Raw genomic sequence first — 18,164 nt, 5'->3', positions numbered from 1 at the left:
TCCAGACAGTCAATTACCAGATTAAAATGTGCGTGCATCGCTACTCTGTGTGAGAGAGAAACAATATTTCATTTTAGCGGAAATAAGATGTGATCTGAGAAATGAGCCCAATATTATTCTCCAAAACACCTTTATTAATACCTTTTAGCTATTTACTTTTCATATGGCAAACAGGAAACACTTTTTAATACTAAATTTTAATTAGAGCAAATTGATAGTAATTTGTTCTGAGCTTCAATCAAATGAACCAGGCATGTGAATGTTAAATCAGAGTCACTTACATATTATTGGAACAAGAACTGCAAAAGGAGAAACTAAAGGGAAATGTGATCTCACATCTATTTTTAAACAAACAAATGAAAGAAAATTGTCTTTAATTTTTAAAGTGGTTCTTAATGTCATCCCCACAGAGTTCCCCCCAAAAGATGCATTTTTTAAAAAGAACACAGTGAAGTATAAAAAAAATGCAGTAATTCTGTTGCTAAGAAAGCAAATTGATGCAACCACTGTGGAAAAGTGTGGTGGTTCCTCAAAAACTTAAAAAATGGAACCTCCTTATGACCCAGTGATTCCTCTACTGGGTATATATCCAAGGAAACCCAAAACACTAATTTGAAAGAATATATGCACCAACTTGTTTACTGCAGAATTATTTACAATAGCTAAGATGTGGAAGCAACACACGTGCCCATCAATAGACAAGTGGATAAAAAAGTTGTGGTACATACATACAATGAAATATTACTTGGCCATAAAAAAGAATGAAATCTTACCATTTGCAACAGCACAGCTGGACCTAGAGTGCATTATGCCAAGTAAAATAAGTCAGTCAGAGAAAGACAAATACCATATGATATCACTTCTATGTGGAATCTAAAGAACAAAATAAACAAACAAACTAGAAACAGACTTATAGATACTGAGAACAAACTGATGGAGGCCAGAGGGGAGTGGTGTTGGGGAAAAGGGTAAAAACAGGTGATGGGATTGGGAAGTACTATTTGGTAGTTACAAAACTGGCACAGGGGATAAGGTAAAGCACAGAGCATACAGATAACAGTACTGTAATAACCATGTAGGATGCCAGGTGAGTACTTGAGTTATTGGAGGGAACACTTTGTAACCCATTTGAATGTCTATTCTCTATGCTGTACACCTGAAGCTAATACAAAAAAACTGTTGAATAAAAACTATAATAAAAAATAAAATAAAATAAATGCAATAATTCTATTATTGCAAATATTTTTGCAGCATCAGGGTGCATGCTAATGGTTAATTCCCACAAAGTACTCCCTTCTCCCCCACCCCTGTTCCCAAATCCAAAACTCCATTAGGGGACTAAAAGCAAAACTAACAGCATTGCAAGGTCAAAGGTGAAGGAAGAGAGCAGCGAGGTTTGGGTAGAGAAACCTAGGTCTAAGAGAAGGAAAGAGAATTTTGAATTGGGAAATCAAGAGAAGATTTCACTAGGGGGGAAAGCATTTCTCATATTCAGAAAAGTGGGTTCTATTTAGACACTGGGGACAGGAGAAGCATAATTCTGGGCAGGTATAAAGGCACAGAAGTACAGAAGTTCGACAGCACAGGATGTGTCTCTAAACCAATTCCTGCACCTTCATCGGGGATTGGCCAACATGGAAGGTAAAGTCTGACCTGATCTTTGCTCTTGTCTTAGAAAAGAATGTACTCCTAAGTAGAAAAGTTCACTGGCAACTTGAACATTTAGTTACTCAAAAGTAACAGGAGCCTGAGTTTATATGAGACACAATACCGAGGAAAAAAATAAATGACTGGTACATTTAAAATAGACAGTTCTCAAGAAAATGTGGTATATGCACATATATGTGTGTGTGTGAATGTTATTCAGCCATAAAAAAGAATAAAATCTGCCACTTACAATGACAAGGATGAACCTTGAGGGCATTATGCTAAGGGAAACAAGTCAGAGAGAGAAAGACAAATACCATATGATCTCACTTATATGTGGAATCTAAATGAAACAAATTACCAAGCTCATAGATACAGAGGACCAACTGGTGGTTGCCATTTATAAAATAAGTAAGTTATGGATGTAAAAAAGAAAAAATAATAAAATTCGTTCTCAATATTTTTCCAGTACAACTGAATTCATAAAAGAGATTTTAGGTAGAATACAAAAATGCCATAGCCTCCACACTCCCTGGAAAACATATGTCTGTCATTTTCCAAAGAAATGAGAGAGAGGACAAATTCAGCTCCAAGGTCAGCTCATCCGTCAACTTGACTTAAGATAAAACTGTTCTCCAGTGGACATGCGCCAGTGACTTGGGTAGATTAGTCTTAATGATAAATTTTAATCAAACAGCCATAGCTTTCTATGAAGATACATGATAATGAGACAAGAGAGATCAATTTAGGATAGAATGTTTTGAGGAGGCTTTTCTTTTTCTTGCAGGGAGTTGGGCAGGAGATGATACAAGGTCAGATTTTAAATGAACTCATGCCTCACAAAAGATTAGCAGCCTGGACAGATTTATCCTTGAGTGTAAAGTCTTCTAAGGTGTAAGAAAAGGTAGGGGACCAGAATGTTAATCAAGTGATCTGAACAGATAGGAATTTATAGTGCTGGGATGTGATGACTACAAATATTCATCTGCTGTGTACACAATTCTAATAGTAGCCACCTAATATTATTAACACAAACCATGTGAAAGAAACCCTCAAATATACTCGTTACAAAGGCGTGGCCCAAGGGGGTCACACCGAAAGTATCCTGGAAGAAACATAGGGCTCAGTCTGACTGAATTAACTATTCCTGTGTTCTGGAGAGTATGTCTCCACTACCTAGGTTTTTAGGTTGCCACAGAAGGGCCAGAGAATTTAAAACACACACAATGTTTCAAGGTATGACGAGTATCTTTAAGAGCGGAGTTTCTTACCCAGAAGGACTCATTGGCCAGACTTGGCTTCTGTATTTGAAGGCATGGAGTCCTGCCCCTGAGCCTGATTCAGGGACCCCAGTGAGGCCTAAGAGTGTGTACTCAGAAAATGATTCCCAAGGCATTCTCTTGCACACTCCTGGTTACAAATCAGCAAACACAATCAACCAAACAACTACAAAGGAATATTTTGGTGAAAAGGTCAGTAGATTTAGGATTTAGTCTCAGTTCTGGCAATTACTGAACATGTCTTCTTAGGCAAGTCCATATACTCTCTGAAGATAGTTTCCTCAGCTATAAAACAATAGCAATGGTACTGACCCTGTCTTTCCTGGTCATGAGATCAAAGGAAATGGATTAGCTAACTACTGCTGTGGAACAAGCTACTCCAAAACATAGTGGCTTTAAGTAACAGACACTGATCATCGATTATCTCACAGGTTCTGTTGGTCAGGAATCCAGGGGCGCCTCAGCTGGTGCTGCTGCTAAGGGAGTCTCACAGGGTAGCAATGAAAGTGTAATGATGGCTGTGGAATCACAGGAATGCTCACAGGGGAAGGAGCCACTTCCAAGCTCACGCACATGATTGCTGCCAGGCTTCAGGTCTTCACTGGCTGCAGGCTGGAAACATCAGTACCCTGACATGAGGGTCCCCTCCACAGAGCAACGTACAACATGGTAGCTGGCTTGCCTTGGTGTGAGCCAGTGACACAGTAAAAGAGGGTGTGTGTTCTGGCCTATGTGCTCAATGGTTAGGGCACTGGACCACACACCAAAGGGTCATAGGTTTGAGTCCTGGCCAAAGGCACGTACTAATACATGGGTTATAGGCTCGATCTCTGGCCCCAGTCATGGGGGAGGCAACCAATCGATGTTTCTCTCTCTCTCTTTTCCCCTCTCTCCCTCCTTTCCACTCTCTCTAAAAATCAATGGGAAATATATCCTAGGGTAAGGATTAACAACAAAAAGAGAGAGAGAAAGAGAAAAGGTGCACAAGAAGGGAGTATCAATCTTTGTGTAATTTAGTCTCAGAAATAATAGCCATAGCTATTGCCATAGCCTACCCATTAGAAGCAAGTCTCTAGGTCCAGCCCACACTCAAGGGTGGGGGGAAGGGATGACATAAGGGCATACACACCAGGAGGTGGGGATATTGGGAGCCATCTTACCTGCTACCTCCCACAAGAGATCATATATGCGATGTCTTGAGGAATACAAGGCTTATCTGTGGGAGCACACTGCAAGTGACTAAAAATTTTAAGGCAGAATTTGAGTTTAAAAAATCTCCTTTATGGACAACATTCTGAGAGTTTGCTAAGAAGTGTCACCACCTCCTCACTTCCCTCAGATGTGGCACACATCGGCAGTATTTCGCCATCTTTGGACATAGACATATGTGAAGTTGGTAGTCAAAAAAGGCAGAAAAGGAGGCTGAGCAAAATGAGGAACCTTGTGACCCACCCAGGAACACTCTGTGACAATTCACACTTTCACATTATCGTGGGGAACAGCATTGTAAGGGTGATCAGGAGTATGGGAAAAACAACACAAAATTTTAGCAGCTTGAAAAAATTGTTTCCCAGATTGTTTTTCACTATAAAGCTGTTTATCAGCTCAACTTGGTGATATACTCTAATGAAAATTTACATAATTTCAGTGCTGGAGCTTTAAACATGGCGCCGGCATTCTTGACATTCTTCTCATCTATAATTGGAGTATGTGTCTCCCCCCCTTGACTCTGCGTGTCGTGATGAGCTATTCTACAATGGGATACCCCACTATCCTGGTTTTTTCCTAAGACAAATGACCCTACTGAAGTTTGTTACTAACATTTCTATTGGCTTATTAGCACAGAACTTTCTTTATTAGACTATCCATCTAATCTGTCCATAAATAAATCATGACATTTTTTTCTCTCTAACATCTTCATTGGCACTGGATCTCTCTTCATCATTTTTCTTCTACATGGCCTTTTTTTTTCCCCTCCTAGAACTTTTGACTTGGGAGGTTTCCAACCTTTCTTTCAGCACTGGGTTCTGTTTCGCAATCAAAACCTTAAAGAAACCAGAGCCAGGAGTGGAGGGACTGGGACAGCGCTTCCCTTCAGGGCACACCCACCTTCACTCCAGCACCCCTGAGACACTGAGCAGGATCCCAAGTCTCCTTTAAAAACCATGGACAGTCTAAACTTTCCCAATTAAACCAGCTAAACAGACCTGAGTTGATCTATAATATCCCTGGAGGGAGTGATTTTTTTCCCACCCTCCTTTCTTTTCCTTCACTTATCTGCTGCTCGCCCTCACCTTGACTTCTGTGTCACTGTTCTGTCCTATCCTGGTCCAGCTCCCACCCACACTATCACTGACAGGCTGTGAGCCTCATTCAGGCATAGGCAGGGCTCCAGGCATCCCCCCTTCCCCCTTCTCCTTTTCAAGAAATGGCTTGGTTGGGTGAAATGAGCCCTTGATCCTCACCTTTCTCCTGATTCTGAATGTTTTGTGTACTGGACATTTCCACCTGGGCTCACCCGCTATCATAAAAGTCCAGTAACTTGCTCTCACTTCTTCCTGTCCTTCCACGGGCACTGCTTTTCAATACCCCCATTACTTTCTATGAACTCACTAAGCCCTTGGTTCCACAGCTTGAAACTCAGAAGTTATCGTTGACTCTTTTCTTTCCTGTATCCTTTATATGGACTTATCAAAACAATTTTGCAACAAGAGTCTTCTGATCTGACTTTCTGGGACGTATTCAAATGTAGCCCAGGTGACAGTACTTTTGAGGCGAGCCAAGACTGTGTCTGTTGGTTTATCATGGCCTGTAAGAAAGAGAAGCTAGATACAAACTCATACATTCATTATTAACCCAATTGTGAAAATATAAAACAGAAAATAACAAAAATAGGTAGCATTGGTTATCCTCAAATGGTGATTGTTATTTATTTTCATGCTGCTTTTAAATTTTCCTATTTTATCAACTCAACACTCTGAATAAGATTTGCCACTGTATAAATAACTACGCCTATTAATAAGGCTTGAGAGAAGCACGTACAAATTAAAAGAGGCATTTGTCCCCCTACTTTGTTTTGCTAAAACTGACTTTCAAAAATTATTAGTATTTTCATTATCCTTCACCCCAACATGTATTGCTTAGCTCTCTACTTCTGTCAGTCTTTATATAGTTGAGTTTATCATTATATTATACTATATCAATTTTCCTGAAGCCATTTTAAATTATTACTCTCTCATTAAAAAATTGTACTTCCTCAATTTTTATCTTAAAATAAGATAAAAAGTCCTCAATCTTTCAAATCCCAGTCTTGAACATCCTTCCAGCCATACAGGACAGACTCCCACTCTGGCACTGTGGCCTGATGTCTCCTGTCTCCCTTATTCCATTTCCAATATTCTCTTCAAAACTTTCTGCAATGCCTATCTAATATTTACTTAAAAATTTTATCTTTAAACACCACCCACAGAGCTTTATGCATAATCTTGTAATACCATGTGTTTTAAAATTAAAAATGGTTAGAGCTGCAAAACATTATTGAAATCATTAGTTCAACTCTTCCCTTTAGAGATGCAGACACTACAATCCAATTAGAAAAAGTGACTTGTTCAGAGAGAATAAAAAAACAACAACCTAGGATTAGAACCTAATATTTAACTTAGAGCTCAGTATTTTTTAACTAATACATGATCTATTACTAATACTGGGTTCCTCATTTGCTGATCAATTGCTCAGCAATTATTCATGATTCCATTCTTAAAGACAATGCTTGCCTGCCCACCTAGATTGTTGTGATTTTCTCCGGGGCAGGCATGTGGCACACAATTCCTTCCCATCTCTATTGTACCTTGTGCTGCAGAGTAAGTGCTGAAGGAGGATGGCAAAAATCACTTAAGCAAATCTATTAATGGAAGTGATGATACAAATCTGTGATATCAATATTACATCTTCACCATGTGGCTGCTACATCCAATTGGTAATAACCATCTAGTGTCAGTGCCAGCTTTCTCTGACATTCTATATGGCTATCCCAGCCAATCATGAAACCTCAGGGTTATGGCTCCAGCTAAGATACTGGATACAGCCCTGGCCAGTATGGCTCAAATATTTTTGCGCTTCAAAGTTATTAAGCATAGTCTGTGCACCAGATGGTCACAGGTTTGATTCCAGGCCAGGGCACATACCTAGGTTGCGGGTTCAATCCCAGTTGGGGGAGCTTTTTTGAATATATCTCTCTCACATTGATGTTTCCTTGCCTTCCTCCCTCCCTCTCTCAAATCAATTTAAAAAACAGGATCAGGAGACAAGGATTGGAGCTGGGTAGGCAGACTACATCTCTATGGGTCAGTCAACTCCAAAAGAGAGGCTTGCTTAGGGAGCAATCTCACTCAAAGGCAGTCTGAGTAGTAGCTTTATAAGTTGCAAGTGGGTCTTCTTACACACACTCACACACATACGCACTTCTAAAGCCTGAATCGCACACAGGGAAGAAAAACATTTTAACAGCTGTAACAATCAAATAATGTGCAAGAGGTTAACCAACAACTGGTGGATGAAATTCCATTGCAAGCCAGAAGACTCAGGAGACAGGCAAGGTGAGACTCTCAGGGTTAACAACATTCAAAGGCAGGGAGAACAAAGACAGGCCCCCAACTGAATGATGCCAGTCCCTTTGTCCTGGCTGCTGTACATTGCCACACAGCCCAGAGCATCTGCCACAGGTCACAGGCAGCTATGCAAGCACTTCTGCCATTTGCTCAGCTGTTGTGAAGTGAGAGGGATGCATTTCCCAGGGATCCACCAAACAGATTTCTCTTTCAATTCAGAATAATGTGATTAGAATACAAATTTTTTATTAGTTCTGATTTTTGTCACCCTGAATATATATTTACCTGGATGAATACATCTACTGCTTATTTTTGCAATTAATGGAGGTGAACAGACTGTATCACACCACATTAAAAAATGGGTAGTGCTGAAAAAAATAAATGAATCCATTTTCACCTAAGTATTGCTTACAGAAGTAGTTACACATTCACCTGGCAATTTCAAAGTATCTGAAACATAGTTTGTCAAAATTCTATTACTTTCCTTCTTTCTTGCACATGAGCATCACAATTTCAAGGAAAATGATTTAATGGTAAAAATCTCAAATTATACTATAGCTGGCTCACCTTACAGATACCAATAGAGTTATTATGCTATAGAAATAAATTCATTGGACTTGTTAAAACCGTGAACTACTCCCTTCCACCAAAGAAGAGAAAAAGGAAATAAAAAGGAAGAGAAAACCATAAAAATATATAAAGGCTTTCCTGACTGATCTTTACTGCTTTTCACATTTGTTATAAAGACTCTGTGTGTGTGGGTTAATGATATTAGTTATCTTGGTAACAAGCTATTAATTTTGCGCTTCAAAGTTACTAACCACCTTTCTATACACAGTTCACAAGCGAATAAACGGACTTAATCCCTGTATTGAAATACAAAACAAAACAAATAATCCCATGTTTCACAACTTTGCAAAACTGACTATCTCCTTGGCAATACTTTCCCTGGAGACACAACTGCTGCTTAAAAAACGGTGTCTGGCAGTTTCTGGGAGAAGCTTGTGCAAGTGGATTTAATTACACTTTAATAGCCATTCCTCTTCAGACCAGACATAAAAGGTCACCGAGGAAAAGCATTTTTTCCCAGTGATTCAACCACACTGGGTTAGTAGATTGTCTTCTTCCGGTGATTGCACAACTCCTGGGAGAGTCTGCTTGTAGAACATGACATATAGCTAGCGTTTGCAAATTTAAACAATTCAGTGGGGGAAATAAAATATTTAAGATGATAACATTTACTGTCAAAAGAAGTTTTTTTGATCATGTCTAATTCTTCAGAGTAAAATATAACATTTTAATTCTAAAGCATCAATTTTAGATGATATTTATCTCCTAATTACCAACGGACATTTTACTTGTAAAAGGCACTATGCATGTATAATAATTACAGTAAAAGATAGTTATTACCATCAATCATGATGCTGATCTGTATTTAAGGGTCTCTATGCTCTAACAAGAGCAAACAGTAGTTTAGGATATCAATATTGCCATGGGAAATTTACAATGATTTATCTCTTTGATTTATTAAAAGCCTAGTCATAGCTCAAAGGTCTCTGAATACCCATAAAATTAGGAAAGTATTGCCATAATTAAGAAATACTAGCAAAATCTTCATACAGGAAGCAATCCAACAGGATAGTACCTATTGGAAATTACTTACATTATAAAAAGATACTTATAATGAAAACTTTAAGCTATATCAATGAACTATGATTTCATGAAACTCATTTTTTTTGTTCTATTGCTATAAAATATACCTCATTTCTAGTATAACCATTCCCTTTTCTTTTGAATTCACTCTGAAATAATATATAAGTGCAGATATTTCTTTGATGTGTCCCTCAGTAGATGAGTGGATAAAACAGCTAAGGTACATTTACATGATAGAATGCTGCTACTCTGCCATAAAAAAGAAGGGAATTTTACCCTCTGCGACAATCTGGATAGACCTGGAGAACATTATGCTAAGTGAAATAAGCCAGTCGGAGAAAGACAAATACCATCTGTTTTTTCTCATATATGGAGTCTAATGAACAAACTGAACTATCAAGCAAAATAGAGATAGACTAATAGAGAGCAGGCTGACAGTTCTCAGAGGTGGGGGTGAAGCAGGGGATGTGGAGGGATTGAGGAACAATGGGGAAAAAAAGAAAGAAGTCATGGACAGGGACAACAGTGTGGTGATTGTGGGGGGAGAGGGATGGAGGAGGGATAGGGTACAGGAGGGATAAATGGTGATGGGAAAAAATAAAATAATTTTTAAAAAATATATATTTTTATTAATTTCAGAGAGAGGAAAGGAGAGGGAGAGATAGAAACATCAATGAAAGAGAATCATTGATCATTGTCTCCTGAGGACTGAACCCACAACCCAGGCATGTGCCCTGACTAGGAATCGAACCCTGACCTCCTGGTTCATGGGTCGACACTCAACCACTGTGCCACTCTGGCCAGGCATTTTAAAAAGCTAAATATTTAAAGCAGTTTTTGCATAATAATCTATAACTACAGTTTTGCAAACTGTAGCCCATTAAAATTCTCTCTTCTGCTATTGTTTTTCAATGATACAATATATGAACAAGTTTATTATATTCTGTTAGAAAATAACAGAAAAGTTATTTAGAATAATTGAATGAAAGTAAAGAATGGAGTAGAAAAAATGTTTATAAAATTGTACATTTTTGCTAAGGGCCATAAACTATGAATAAAATAATTTATTCTTGATTGGGAAAACTCAATTTTATATCATTTCTTCCTAATATAATCCATAGGCTCCATACAATCTCAATGAAATCAGCAAGAGATTTTCTTGGGAACAGGGAGAAAAAAGTGTTCCATTAGTTTAGATAAAAGTATGGCTGTATAAGAATATGAAAATTAAATTTTATTGAATTAAGGACTTTTAATTCTAATGATTTTTAAGTAATAGGATAACTGTACAAAGGATGTTCCTGGCACCACTTCATAATAGTTAATCACTGTAAACAAACTATGCAAATGTATCTCATCCATACAATAAATACTCTCCTGTCATTAACAATGATAAGTTTCTAGATTTATTTTTCAATGAAAGATGTTGATTATATACTGTTAAGTAAAAAAAAGTTACAAAACATTACACAAGGTATAATTCAATTTGCTTTACCTGTGTAGAAATGGAGGATATACAGCAAAATACTAAATGCGATTTTCTCTGGGTAGTAAAACAAAGGGTGATTTTCTTTCAAGTTTTATACTTTTTGATACTGTGGGAGTCTTCCATCATAAAGATGCATTATTATTATAATCATGAAACAATATTTTATTGTTCTGTGTGGGAATTTATGGATAATAAATAATAAGCAGAATTGAAAAGAAGTGGCTACAAAACAAGTATCATATATAGGATTGGGCAAAAGTAGATCTACAGTTGTGAGTATGCGAAACAGAGTTCATTCTGATATTATTATTTATTATTGTATTGTTTTCCATACAAACAACTGTCAGCCTATTTTTGCCTCATTCTGCATCTGCTGTTTAGAAGAGACCCACTTCAGATGAAAAGACACACAGACTGCAAGTAAAGGGATAGAAAAAAATAATTTCATAAAAATGGAAACAGAAAAAAAAAGAAGCTCGGGTAGCAACACTTACATATATATATATATATATATATATATATAAAACTCAGCGAACAGAATGGCGGAACGACCAGAATGACCAGAACAACTTGTGGCTATGAAACACACTGCAGCAGTCAACCAGCCTGATCCGGGCCCAATCAGCCTCCAACACCCTGATCGGGGGGTGGAGTTGGCTGGCCAACTGCCTGAGGCCCCTCCGGTGATGGGCCCCCTTCAGGGAGGATCAACCAGGCCCCACCCATGCACGAATTTGTGCACCGGGCCTCTAGCCTATATAATAAAGAGCTAATATGCTAATTGGACTGAACAGCAGAACAACTGTCCGGACGACCTTCCAGATGAAGCTGGGGCTGCGAGGGCCAAGCCCCTTGCACAAATTTCGTGTATCTGGCCTCTAGTATCAGATAGAATTGATTTTAAAACAAAGGCTATAGTAAGAGTTAAAGAAGGACACTACATAATGATAAAGCAATCAATCCAACAAGAGACTATAACCCTTTGAAACATTTATACACCCAACACAGAAGTACCCAAATATATAAAGCAAATACTGATGGACATAAAGTGAGAGTTGGGCAGCAATACAGTCACAGGTGGGGACTTCAACATCCCATTGACATCAATGGATAGATCTTCCAGACAGAAAATCAACAGGGTATTTACTATGTGTCAGGCATAGTTCTAAAAGCACTTTCTGCATATTAGGTCAATTATTCCTCAAACTTATGAGGTAGGTGCTACCATTATCCTTCATTTCCCCCAGGGGAAAATGAAGGCTCAGAGAGCTAAGTCCCTTGCCTAAGGTAAGAGAACAGGTGATTAAACCCAGATCATATGGCTCTAGGACACATTTAATGTTTATTTTTTGCATATTTTAAATTTCTAAACATTTTAAATTTTAGAATAGTTTTATAAAAGTTACAAAAAAGTAGTACAGAGAGTTCCTGTAGACCCCTCACCAGCTTGCCCTGTGGTTAAAATCTGACATTACGATGGAACATTTGTCATAACTGAGAAATACACATTGGTATTAACTAAACTGCATGCTCTCCTTGGATTTCACTAGTTTTTTCACTAATGATCTTTTCTGTTCCAGTATTCCGCCGGGATACCACATCACATTAAGTTGTCATGCCTTTGTAGCCTCCTCTGGGCTGTGAGAGTTCCTCAGACTGTCCTTGTTTTTGATGACCTTGACAATTTTGAAGAGTTCTAGTCAGGTATTGTGTAGAATGTCCCTCAGTCTGGGTGTGCGTGATCTGTTTTTCATGATTACTGTGGTCATGATTTTGTTGAAAGATCACAGAAGTCAATTGTTGTTCTCAACACATTGTACCAAGGGTACATGCTACCAAAATGACTTCTCTTTGATGATGACAACCTTCAAGACCTGGCTGAGGTATGTTTCCCTGGTTTCTCCATTTCAAAGTTACTATCCTTTCCTCCCCTCCCTCTTTTTCTATGCTCCAATTTATGGGAAAAAGTTACTGATCAAAGCCCACATTTAAGTGGGCGAAGATGGGAGGGAGTTAAGAAGGGGGTGGGGGATATCTATATAAATTATTCACAATTTCTCATCAGAGCTCTCATTTTTACCCCCTATTCTATATTACCTCTGATGGCCTGTCCTTTCTTACTATTTTGACATAGTATTAACGTGCAGTAGTGTAAAAACATAATTATTAACTAATTTCTTACTTTTTCAAAAGTCAAAAAATATGTTAGAATTAAATGTGACAACCAACAAATTCGTTTAAAATTATTTTCCACTACCACTAAGGGGTGAATTAAAAACCAATTTTTCTCAAAAGCATTCCATGAAGAACTTACCAGAAATATGCGTTCAAGTTGATCCTGTATGTCTTTCATTCCTGGAAAAGCAGCGACTCCTTGGATCATTTCAACAAAGATGCAACCAACTCCCCTAAAGAAAGTAGAAACAATTATTACAAAAACTTTGATATATTCTGCTTAGAAAAATAAATCTGGAGCTAGAATACCTACTCCTACAGAGGAAAAAATGAATAAATAACATCCTCAATAAGTACCAAGGACTGTGACACACACACACCTGGATCCCATAACTTTCCTTCCCTGCTCTGTCTACTGCCCTGAAAGGAATTTAAATAGATACAACTATACTGGGCTCAGCAAAAGGTGGAAACCAATATAATCAAAAACTTGGTGGCTCCACCTTACTTACAGGATGCAGTCCAGAAATCCTTCCCCTGATATAGAAGCCACCACAGCCTTGTTCCAATATTCTTTTCCAACCCTATTTCACAAATTCATAATGTAGTTTTCTCTCTAGCTATCCAGGGCTCAAACACCTTTGCATCAAAATTATCTGGGAAACTTTAAAATACTGCAAATGATCTAAACACAAACCCCAAGGATTCTGTTTCAATCAGTCATTGACTCAGGCTGCTCAAGCAATTTAAGGCAACTACACTGAGGATCTCTAGGCCAGACTGTTAGGCCCATGAGTCAAACAAAACTCTGTACAACTTGGCTCAAACTGCTGCTCTACCTAGGACTTCCCCCTTCTTCATCTATTTGCTCTTGAGATGTGAATCCAACCCAGCTTCTATGCTGTGATGTAAATGCCTACTCTTCCACGAAGTCTTCCACTAACATTACAGTAAACAGAACAGCTTTCTTTATGAGTTTATTTTTGGAGCTCTAACTCAATATACACTGAACATCTACTATGGTCCACTTCCTCTCCTAGCTAGCCTGCCATGCTCACACTTCTAGCAAGGCAGTCCAGCAGGATATCAGGAGACCTTGCCCCCCAGACAACAGCTTGCACCTAAGCAGCAGGAACAACTAATCAATAGTATAGGCAGGGAGCCAATCAAATACTGCTGCTGGGACTTTGGAGACCAACTCACTTGGGAGCAGAACAGAAAGAAACTACCATACGTAGATGAGTTAAGTCCCATCAGTGGCAGAGAACTAGCAAGAATAGCCACCTTCCTAGAGGTGACTTCCCTTGAATTGACCTGGTTCCTGCCTTCTTAAGGCCTGGATGTTCAGGCAATGAATGTTTGTGCTAAATCTCTTCACCTTCTAGCAATTCTCCAGAATATTTTTTTAATGGCTCTACATTGAATGAATTTGTTTCCTGACAGTATCCTAATAAAATCATGAACATATTAGGGTACTTCTTTAATTGCTGCACTCCTATTCCATTTAGGGTGAGCAAACCCTTGTGTCAGATCCTCTAGAGCAGCGGTTCTCAACCTGTGGGTCGCCAAACTGTGGGTCGCAACCCCTTTGGGGGTTGAACGACCCGTTCACAGGGGTCGCCTAAGACCATCAGAAAACATATATATAATTACATATTGTTTTGTGATTAATCACTATGCTTGAATTATGTTCAATTTGTAACAATGAAAATACATCCTGTATATCAGATATTTACATTACGATTCATAACAGTAGCAAAATTACAGTTATCAAGTAGCAACAAAAATAATTTTATGGTTGGGGGTCACCACAACACGAGGAACTGTATTAAAGGGTCGCGGCATTAGGAAGGTTGAGAACCACTGCTCTAGAAGTTAAAGACTTCTCTATAGCTGCTCCAGTTGCTATCACAAGTGTTTATAAGCAGTGTTTTGAATTAAAGAAGTAATTTACAGAAATCTCTTCTCTATTATACCACATACTTTCTATCTAAATTAAACACCAACAACATGTAAAGTCAAAATGATAAAAACAAATGCTACTTTATATAAAAAAATAATTCAAGAAGTAAAGAATTAATTTCAGAAATCAATGCTCTAGGCCAGGGGTGGGCAAACTTTTTGACTCGAGGGCCACAATGGGTTCTTAAACTGGACCGGAGGGCCAGAACAAAAGCATGGATGGAGTGTTTGTGTGAACTAATATAAATTCAAAGTAAACATCCTATCTAATAAAAGAGAAAAATGGTAATTGGCGTACGACGATACCCTTTTCATTGGCTAATCAGGGCTATATGCAAATTAACTGCCAATTAAGATTGGCAGTTAACTGCCAACAAGATGGCAGTTAATTTGCATATGTAGGCACAATGCAGGGAGGCGAAAGGGAAAGCAGGAAGAAGCCCCCTGCCACTGACAGTGATCAGAAACCCAGGGGGGAGCTAAGAGCTGGGGGGCAGGGCAAAGGCGGCCCTGGGGCCGCCTTTGCCCTGCCCCCCAGACATGATCGGAGAATCAGGCGCCTTTGCCACCCTTGCCAGTGATAGCAGGAAGTAGAGGTGGAGCCAGCGATGGGAGCTGGACACGGTCGAAGCTGGCAGTCCCGGGAGCTAGGGGTCCCTTGCCTGGGCCTAAAGCGAAGCCCACGATTGCGGGGCCGCTGCAGCTGCGGGTCCCCGCTGCCTGGGCCGGACGCCTAGGCCAGAGGCCTCAGGCCTGGGCAGGGGCGGAGCCTGCAACCGCGGGGAGCTGGGGGTCCCCTGCCCAGGCCTGACACCTCTGCCAGAGGCCTCAGGCCTGGTCAAGGGGCCGATCCGGTGATTGGTGATTGGAGGGTGATGAGGGTCAACTCCTCTGGCCGAGGCATCAGGCCTGGGTGGGGGGCGGAGCCAGGGATTGGGGGGATATGATGGTCCCCTTGCCCAGGCCTGAAGCCTGGGTCAGAGGCGTCAGGCTTGGGCGGGGGGTGGAGCAAGTGATCAGAGGGAGATGGGGGTCCCCTGCCCAGGCATGATTCCTGGGCCAGAGGCCTCAGGCCTGGGCGGGGGCCAGAGCCAGTGATCGGGGGGAGATGGGAGTCCCCTGTCCAAGCCTGACACCTCTGGCAGAGGCGTCAGGCCTGGGCAAGGGGCCGATCAGGCGATCGGAGGGTGATGGGGGTCTACGCCTCTGGCCGAGGCATCAGGCCTGGGCAAGGGGCAGAGCCAGCAATCGGAGGGGTCTGGGGGTCCCCTGCCCAGGCCTGACGCCTGGGCCAGAGGCATCAGGCCTGGGCTGGGGGCCGATCCTGCGATTGGAGGGTGATAGGGGTCAACGCCTGAGGGCTCCCAGTATGTGAGAGGGGGCAGACTGGGCTGAGGGACACTCTCCCCCCCCACACACACACACACACACCCAGTGCACGAATTTCGTGCACCAGGCCCCTAGTCATTACATAAAAGGATACAGTCTTTTTTTTTTTTTTTTTTTTTTTTTAGTTTTATTCATTTCAAATGGGCTGGATCTGGCCCGCAGGCCGTAGTTTGCCCATAGCTGCTCTAGGCAGATGGGTTTTAACATTTTTCATTTAAGATTTGAGAGACAAAATAGAAATCAAAATCATTTTATTAACACATTAAAATGCAATTTTACTTGTATAAATATTGGGTTTTAGATGTCCAGTTAGGTGTAGGATTTAAACTTGGTCACTTTAAAAATTTTTAATTGATGAATTCATTTCTAAGACTACTAACCTACATTTTTATTGCCTTCGTATTTGAGATAACAAAAAGTATCTTGGATCTTAAATAGCTACCTACACCTTCCTTTTTTAAATATTCAGAACCTACCCGCTATTCTCCACCTTTTGGCCTTGGTCTTTCCCATCACAAGCTCCAACTCTGAGTGTGAAGACCCTCAGTAGAAGGCAAGCCTCTCCCGCTGGCTGTCTATCCTGCTAAGCTGGCTGGTGATGTAACCATTACACTGTCAGGACTCCTTCCAGAAATTATTTTACCACTACTTGGGCTTAGTCTATATCATCTCCATAATATGATATTTAGAACAATTAAAAGACAAATCTATGCTGTAATTCCACTTGGTTGGAAGGTAATGATATAACACACCGGTAGGCTCTTATCTGCTCAGCTAGTGAAGGGACTGGAATTCTCATTTCTAATGGACGTTTCTGAGGACATCATTTTTCAAAGCTGCCTTAGGGTACACTAATAAAGCTGAGAGAATGATACTTAAAGGATATATAAAAGAAAGAGATAGGAAGCTCAAGAAAATTAGAAAGTAGAAATATAAAACATATCAACATATTAACATAGCAGACTACTTTATTACAGGAGCTGCCTTACTGCCTTCAATTTAATATGAAGGGACTATTACCTGCTTTCCATTTATTCCTTCCTACAGTGAATTAGCCCTGCGATCCCTCTCTTGATGGATTAAGGTGACTGCCTTTAGTAGTTTACTTAGAAAGAATGCATCCACGCTTGTTCTGTACTTATGATATATAAACTTATTTCAGCAGGTCTCTTTTAATTTGTCACTTCTTTTGACAATTTGAGTAATTACATAATTATCAGCCTCTTAGTCTACATTTTTCAAGAATAAGAACTGGTCACAAAGCTTACTGGTCACACGGGATTCAGTATGTTTAAATTCTTATTTTAGGGTCAATTACCTGGTAAGGTAATATATAAGCATCCATGCATGCTTACATCTTTCAAGTCTCAAAACTCCTGAATTTAATTTATGCCACAGATGTATAAATAGTTTATCACAATTAAGCTGAATTGATCATTGTAATTATGAGCAAAGACGGACTATTTTTTAGGCCTGAAGATCATACAGTTTTGGAGTTCTTATTTTGACAAAGAATACAAAATTATGAGTAAAAAATTGGGTACAAAAGTGAATTTAGAAACCCTGGTTGGGTAGTTCAGTTGGTTAGAGCATTGTTCCAACATGCCAAGGTTGTAGGTTTGATCCCCACTCAGGGTACATACAAGAAGCAACCAATGAATGGTAAGTAAATAAGTGAAAAAATAAATTGATCTCTCTCTCTCGTCTCTCTCTCCCCCCTCTCTAAAATCAATAAAAATTTTTAAAAAGAAAGTGAATTTAGAATGAGAAAACAAATCAAAAGAAGTCATAAAAATTTTAATCTACAAAGGAATCAGATTTTTAAATATCTTGAGCTTTTTTCTTCTTTAAAACCAAGAGTGAAGACGGAAAAGAGTGAAGGCCCCACATGCTCTCTAATTTCTGTCACAGCTTTTATCCACAGGACTTCCTCTTCTCCAGCCATGCTGCTCTGCTGTCCCT

General features: G+C 39.6%; 1 protein-coding gene across 2 annotated transcripts in view; it reads right to left on the bottom strand.

The window, feature by feature from the left end:
* The window catches only part of CDK14 (cyclin dependent kinase 14), a 532,130-nt gene that overhangs the window by 182,478 nt on the left and 331,488 nt on the right, over window positions 1-18,164 (bottom strand). For both annotated transcript variants that reach the window (XM_059712254.1, XM_059712255.1), the window contains one exon: window positions 12,991-13,084. In XM_059712254.1, the coding sequence (XP_059568237.1) occupies window positions 12,991-13,084 (94 nt within the window). The remainder of the gene's footprint in view (window positions 1-12,990; window positions 13,085-18,164) is intronic.

This window comes from Myotis daubentonii, chromosome 10 (genome assembly GCF_963259705.1).
Source record: "Myotis daubentonii chromosome 10, mMyoDau2.1, whole genome shotgun sequence".
NCBI classification, from domain to species: Eukaryota; Metazoa; Chordata; class Mammalia; order Chiroptera; family Vespertilionidae; genus Myotis; species Myotis daubentonii.
The sequence above is the reverse complement of the archived record's forward strand: the minus strand, read 5'-3'. Positions and strand labels throughout refer to the sequence as shown.